This window comes from Oncorhynchus clarkii, unplaced genomic scaffold (genome assembly GCF_045791955.1).
Source record: "Oncorhynchus clarkii lewisi isolate Uvic-CL-2024 unplaced genomic scaffold, UVic_Ocla_1.0 unplaced_contig_2964_pilon_pilon, whole genome shotgun sequence".
Taxonomy (NCBI): Eukaryota; Metazoa; Chordata; class Actinopteri; order Salmoniformes; family Salmonidae; genus Oncorhynchus; species Oncorhynchus clarkii.
In genome coordinates, this window is record NW_027261014.1 from 25,313 (window position 1) to 32,500 (window position 7,188).

The following is a 7,188-nucleotide window of genomic DNA, read 5'->3' on the forward strand; positions in this document are numbered from 1 at the left end:
CCGGATTTGGATACAAAACGATTTCTTAAGCTTTAAACATCCCAAGGAGCACTGTGCAAGCGATAATATTGAAATGGAAGGAGTATCAGACCACTGCAAATCTACCAAGACCTGGCCGTCCCTCTAAACTTTCAGCTCATACAAGGAGAAGACTGATCAGAGATGCAGCCAAGAGGCCCATGATCACTCTGGATGAACTGCAGATATCTACAGCTGAGGTGGGAGACTCTGTCCATAGGACAACAATCAGTCGTATATTGCACAAATCTGGCCTTTATGGAAGAGTGGCAAGAAGAAAGCCATTTCTTAAAGATATCCATAAAAAATGTTGTTTAAAGTTTGCCACAAGCCACCTGGGAGACACACCAAACATGTGGAAGAAGGTGCTCTGGTCAGATGAAACCAAAATTGAACTTTTTGGCAACAATGCAAAACGTTATGTTTGGCATAAAAGCAACACAGCTGAACACACCATCCCCACTGTCAAACATGGTGGTGGCAGCATCATGGTTTGGGCCTGCTTTTCTTCAGCAGGGACAGGGAAGATGGTTAAAATTGATGGGAAGATGGATGGAGCCAAATACAGGACCATTTTGGAAGAAAACCTGATGGAGTCTGCAAAAGACCTGAGACTGGGACGGAGATTTGTCTTCCAACAAGACAATAATCCAAAACATAAAGCAAAATCTACAATGGAATGGTTCAAAAATAAACATATCCAGGTGTTAGAATGGCCAAGTCAAAGTCCAGACCTGAATCCAATCGAGAATCTGTGGAAAGAACTGAAAACTGCTGTTCACAAATGCTCTCCATCCAACCTCACTGAGCTCGAGCTGTTTTGCAAGGAGGAATGGGAAAAAATGTCAGTCTCTCGATGTGCAAAACTGATAGAGACATACCCCAAGCGACTTACAGCTGTAATCGCAGCAAAAGGTGGCGCTACAAAGTATTAACTTAAGTGGGCTGAATAATTTTGCACGCCCAATTCTTCAGTTTTTGATTTGTTAAAAAAGTTTGAAATATCCAATAAATGTCGTTCCACTTCATGATTGTGTCCCACTTGTTGTTGATTCTTCACAAAAAAATACAGTTTTATATCTTTATGTTTGAAGCCTGAAATGTGGCAAAAGGTCGCAAAGTTCAAGGGGGCCGAATACTTTCGCAAGGCACTGTACATTGATGGAAGCAACAATCTATCCTCAATATTAAAGCTGATCCACCCCCTAAGAAAATATATTATAATAAAAAAGACTAAGTGCGAGGTTAAACTTCTCTTTTGGTCTCATAGCTATCACACTGCAGCAGATTGAAGCACAGCCATGTACATGCTCAAATCCTCTGTGAGTGCATCATCTTGCATCTTGTTCATCTGCAACTTCTGCGGTTCATTCTGATGCTCGTGGTAACGTCATAAGTCTCAGTTTAAAACCAATTCTACTCACACACACAGGCCAACCAATCAATCAACCAATCAACCAATCAACCAATCAACCAATCAACCAAAGATAGCACTACTCACCCCAGGGGTTTCTCCAGTCGACTGGCGGGGGATCCTACGATCTCTCCCAGAGTACAGAACACCTGCCCCAAGAAGTCCTGCTGGAGGGACAGGGGGTGGCGGGAAAGACAGAGGAGTGAGGAGGCGTGACGGGGAAGGGGGTGTTAATGGGGAAACAGTGAGCAGGGAGAGACGGAGGAGGATAGAGGGGGTTCAGGGGAGAGACGGGGGAGGATAGAGGGGGTTCAGGGGAGAGACGGGGGAGAAAGGAGGGAGAGGAAGGATAGACGGGGTTCAGGGGAGAGACGGGGGAGGATAGAGGGGGTTCAGGGGAGAGATGGGGGAGAAAGGATAGAGGGGGTTCAGGGGAGAGATGGGGGAGAAAGAAGGGAGAGGAAGGATAGAGGGGGTTCAGGGGAGAGACGGGGGAGAAAGGATAGAGGGGGTTCAGGGAAGAGATGGGGGAGAAAGGAGGGAGAGGAAGGATAGAGGGGGTTCAGGGGAGAGATGGGGGAGAAAGGAGGGAGAGGAAGGATAGAGGGGGTTCAGGGGAGAAAGGAGGGAGAGGAAGGATAGAGGGGGTTCAGGGGAGAAAGGAGGGAGAGGAAGGATAGAGGGGGTTCAGGGGAGAGATGGGGGAGAAAGGAGGGAGAGGAAGGATAGAGGGGGTTCAAGGGAGATATGGGGGAGAAAGGAGGATAGAGGGGGTTCAGGGGAGAGATGGGGGAGAAAGGAGGGAGAGGAAGGATAGAGGGGGTTCAGGGGAGAGATGGGGGAGGAAGGATAGAGGGGGTTCAGGGGCGAGATGGGGGAGAAAGGAGGGAGAGGAAGGATAGAGGGGGTTCAGGGGAGAGATGGGGGAGGAAGGATAGAGGGGGTTCAGGGGAGAGATGGGGGAGGAAGGATAGAGGGGGTTCAGGGGAGAGATGGGGGAGGAAGGATAGTGGGGGTTCAGGGGAGAGATGGGGGAGAAAGGAGGGAGAGGAAGGATAGTGGGGGTTCAGGGGAGAGATGGGGGAGAAAGGAGGGAGAGGAAGGATAGTGGGGGTTCAGGGGAGAGATTGGGGAGAAAGGAGGGAGAGGAAGGATAGAGGGGGTTCAGGGGAGAGATGGGGGAGGAAGGATAGAGGGGGTTCAGGGGAGAGATGGGGTAGACGGGGTAACAAGGACAGTTGGTGAGGTTAGGATGGAGCTAAGCAGTGTGTTATAAGCCTTGTTATAGGCGTTGTTATTAGCAAAAAGTTTGTCAGAGGAGTCAAACACGTACGTCAATGTCGGAGGGCTTCCAGGGAGGAAGAGGAGGAGGAGGAAGAGGACGAGGGGTACACCAGGCAGCAGCATAGACAACAACAACAACAGAGCATATCATGTAGGCACAAGACTCAAACCATACAACACCATCATCAAAACAAGGGCAAGAGAAAACAGGAGAGAGGGAGAGAAGTGGAGAAGAGGGTGGTAGAGAAATAAAGAGATGAAGAGGTAAGTGTTTTTTTGTGTGAGAGGAGAGAGCTATTAACACAAAAGCGAGTACAAAACAAGAAAATATAGTCATGACAAATGTGGAAAGAATGATGAATATTCTAGTATTATGCAAACTGCTAGCTGCACATATAATTAATTATTGTGTATGTGTGAGCAATGGGTCGCTTTTATCAAACCTTTCACTGTACCATCCATTGGTCATCATTACTAGTGAGTACATTGCTAATAGCATGGGAGTACAATAAATCATGCCTAGAGGGGTTCGGAAAAACGGGTTTGACAAGCTTTGATAATGGTGTGACAAATTACAATGCTTCATTAAATCATAACTACGCACAACAAAATATATGGATTTGGATTATTATGAAAGCTACTCACTATCAATACATAAAGTAATATGTTATATTTATTTATAAATGCGCACGGACAGACAGCAAGGCCACATTGTGACACTATGGGAGGTAAGGCACTATGATGTACTATTTCAGCTTTGCGACCACATGGATTTTGATTAGCATAAAACAAAAATAAGGAATGGGATGCATTTCAAAATAAAAGTTCCCATTTTAAAAAACAAAAGTTTCCATTCATAGAGGATAGATTTGAAAAGTAAAAAACAAGCAACTATAAGGCATGATAACTTTTTCTCACTTACATGCTTCGCCAGATCTGGACTTTTGGAATCGATGTCGTATCTGAAATCAGAAAGAAACACACATGAAAGAGGCAAGAGCTGACAGGAGCCGGAGAGAGAACTATTTGTGTCTAAACTGGCTGGGGTTTGAACATTAACAAATAGAACCAAAGTGGTTTGATATCATTCCTCATACAATGACATTCGGACAAACAGAAAGCCACTCAAAATCAATTTATATTAACTTGAAATGACAAATTGTTAACCGGTAAAACCACTTATTTCACTTAATCCTTCTACACTTCATGAATGAAGTCTATTTTCCTTTCACTGTTGTCCAAGACTCCCCTGCTGTCACTCACTCATTCACTTTAGAAACAATCACGTTTTAAACAATGTGTCGTAGCAGCTGCTGCCGGTGATAAACTTTAACTAAAAGTAATTCAACTTGAATGCGTCCACTGCCCACCCATCCTCATCCCCCAATTCCCTGACTGAGTTACTATATATGTAAAGGACCCAAAATAAATTAAGTCACAGTATATCCTACTGACACGTTCAGCAGAGGACTGATGACTGAGCTATAGAGGACTGATGACAGAGCTACAGAGCTACAGAGGACTGATGACAGAGATACAGAGGACTGAGCACAGAGCTACAGAGGACTGATGACAGAGCTACAGAGGACTGATGACTGAGCTACAGAGGACTGATGACTGAGCTACAGAGGACTGATGACTGAGCTACAGAGGACTGATGACAGAGCTACAGAGGACTGATGACAGAGCTACAGAGGACTGATGACAGAGCTACAGAAGACAGATGACAGAGCTACAGAGGACTGATGACAGAGCTACAGAGGACTGATGACAGAGCTACAGAGGACTGATGACAGAGCTACAGAGCTACAGAGGACTGATGACTGAGCTACAGAGGACTGATGACTGAGCTACAGAGGACTGATGACTGAGCTACAGAGGACTGATGACTGGGCTACAGAGGACTGATAAGGACTGATATAGTAGGTAGGATGGAGTAGGGAGGAGGGAAAGATGATATAGAAGGTAGGATGGAGGAGGGAGGAGGAGGGAAAGAGGATATAGTAGGTAGGATGGAGGAGGGATGAGGGAAAGATGATATAGAAGGTCGGATGGAGGAGGGAGGAGGAGGGAAAGAGGATATAGTAGGTAGGATGGAGGAGGGATGAGGGAAAGATGATATAGAAGGTAGGATGGAGGAGGGAAAGAGGATATAGTAGGTAGGATGGAGGAGGGATGAGGGAAAGATGATATAGAAGGTAGGATGGAGGAGGGAAAGAGGATATAGTAGGTAGGATGGAGGAGGGATGAGGGAAAGATGATATAGAAGGTAGGATGGAGGAGGGAGGAGGAGGGAAAGAGGATATAGTAGGTAGGATGGAGGAGGAGGGAAAGAGGATATAGAAGGTAGGATGGAGGAGGGAGGAGGGAAATATGATATAGAAGGTAGGATGGAGGAGGGGGGAGGAGGGAAAGAGGATATAGTAGGTAGGATGGAGGAGGGAGGAAGAGGGAAAGAGGATATAGACGGTAGGATGGAGGAGGGAGGAGGGAAAGAGGATATAGTAGGTAGGATGGAGGAGGGAAAGAGGATATAGAAGGTAGGATGGAGGAGGGAGGAGGGAAAGATGATATAGAAGGTAGGATGGAGGAGGGAGGAGGAGGGAAAGAGGATATAGTAGGTAGGATGGAGGAGGGATGAGGGAAAGAGGATATAGTAGGTAGGATGGAGGAGGAGGGAGGAGGGAAAGAGGATATAGTAGGTAGGATGGAGGAGCGATGAGGGAAAGAGGATATAGTAGGTAGGATGGAGGAGGGAGAGGGAGGGAGGACTGTAATTATTATGGGACTCTGCTGGGACTTCAGGCAGTATGGAGAATGAGGATAAAACCATCATATAAAATATTGATAAATCTTTTCCCCCTAATCTCAACAACACATGACAATCAAGACAGAGGAGAATGACGATTGATTATTTATTACACAGGAGAGAGGTGGTGGAGGAAAGGGAGAAAAGAGGGCAAGAAGGGAGAGAGAGAAGGATAGTAAGAAGAGAGGAAGTAGGGGAGAGATGGTGGAGGAAAGGGAGAAAAGAGGGCAAGAAGGGAGAGAGAGAAGGATAGTAGGAAGAGAGGAAGTAGGGGAGAGATGGTGGAGGAAAGGGAGAAAAGCGGGCAAGAAGGGAGAGAGAAGGATAGTAAGAAGAGAGGAAGTAGGGGAGAGATGAAGGATAGTAGGAAGAGAGGAAGTAGGAGAGAGAGAAGGATAGTAAGAAGAGAGGAAGTAGGGGAGAGATGAAGGATAGTAGGAAGAGAGGAAGTAGGAGAGAGATGAAGGATAGTAGGAAGAGAGGAAGTAGGGGAGAGAGAAGGATAGTAGGAAGAGAGGAAGTAGGGGAGAGATGAAGGATAGTAGGAAGAGAGGAAGTAGGAGAGAGAGAAGGATAGTAGGAAGAGAGGAAGTAGGGGAGAGATGAAGGATAGTAGGAAGAGAGGAAGTGGCGGAGAGAGAAGGATAGTAGGAAGAGAGGAAGTAGGAGAGAGAGAAGGATAGTAGGAAGAGAGGAAGTAGGGGAGAGATGAAGGATAGTAGGAAGAGAGGAAGTAGGAGAGAGATGAAGGATAGTAGGAAGAGAGGAAGTAGGAGAGAGAGAAGGATAGTAGGAAGAGAGGAAGTAGGGGAGAGATGAAGGATAGTAGGAAGAGAGGAAGTAGGGGAGAGAGAAGGATAGTAGGAAGAGAGGAAGTAGGAGAGAGAGAAGGATAGTAGGAAGAGAGGAAGTAGGGGAGAGAGAAGGATAGTAGGAAGAGAGGAAGTAGGGGAGAGATGAAGGATAGTAGGAAGAGAGGAAGTACGGGAGAGAGAAGGATAGTAGGAAGAGAGGAAGTAGGGGAGAGATGAAGGATAGTAGGAAGAGAGGAAGTACGGGAGAGAGAAGGATAGTAGGAAGAGAGGAAGTAGGAGAGAGATGAAGGGAAAGAGAAAGAAGGCAGAAGGAGAGAGAGAAGGAAGGAAAGGAAGGTTGGATTGGGAAGAAACGGCACATCACATGTAAAAACTCACACACCCTCCCTACCTGTCTGCCTGGTGAGTCCTCCAAGGACCAGATCAAAGAGAATAACTACTCACACGTCAAAGCGTAGATTCTGCTTCTCCTCAAAGAAGTAGTCCAGGATGTACTTCCTGACAAAGTCTGGGTTTAGAGTGTTGTCAATCACCTCCGTTCTCCCAAACTAGAAGAGGACAGATAGAGAGGGAAGGGGGAAAGAGAGATATGGAGAGAGAGAGTTGTGACAAAAATAATCATAATATTTTATGCAGTTTGTAAGAAAGCAGCCCAACTTTTTTATTCCTCTCTCTCTCTCCTATTCTCTCCTCACTTTCCTCTCTCCTCTTTCTTATCTTCTCTCTCTCCTCTCCTCTGCTATCTCCCCTCTCTCTCCTCTCCTCTCTCCTTCTTCTCCTCTCTCTCATCTTCTCCTCTCCTCTCTCCACCCCTCTCATCTGCTGTCTCCTAACCTCTCTCTCCTCTC

The 7,188-nt window shown here is 46.3% G+C and overlaps 1 protein-coding gene across 1 annotated transcript in view; it reads right to left on the minus strand.

The window, feature by feature from the left end:
- Positions 1-1,515: 1,515 nt before the first annotated feature.
- Positions 1,516-7,188, minus strand: part of LOC139403208 (copine-5-like) — a 78,851-nt gene continuing 73,178 nt past the window's right edge. Inside the window, exons 4-6 of the mRNA XM_071146921.1 lie at positions 6,785-6,888; positions 3,639-3,678; positions 1,516-1,596 (exon numbers count right to left, since the gene is read on the minus strand). Coding sequence (XP_071003022.1) covers positions 1,516-1,596; positions 3,639-3,678; positions 6,785-6,888 — 225 coding nt within the window. The remainder of the gene's footprint in view (positions 1,597-3,638; positions 3,679-6,784; positions 6,889-7,188) is intronic.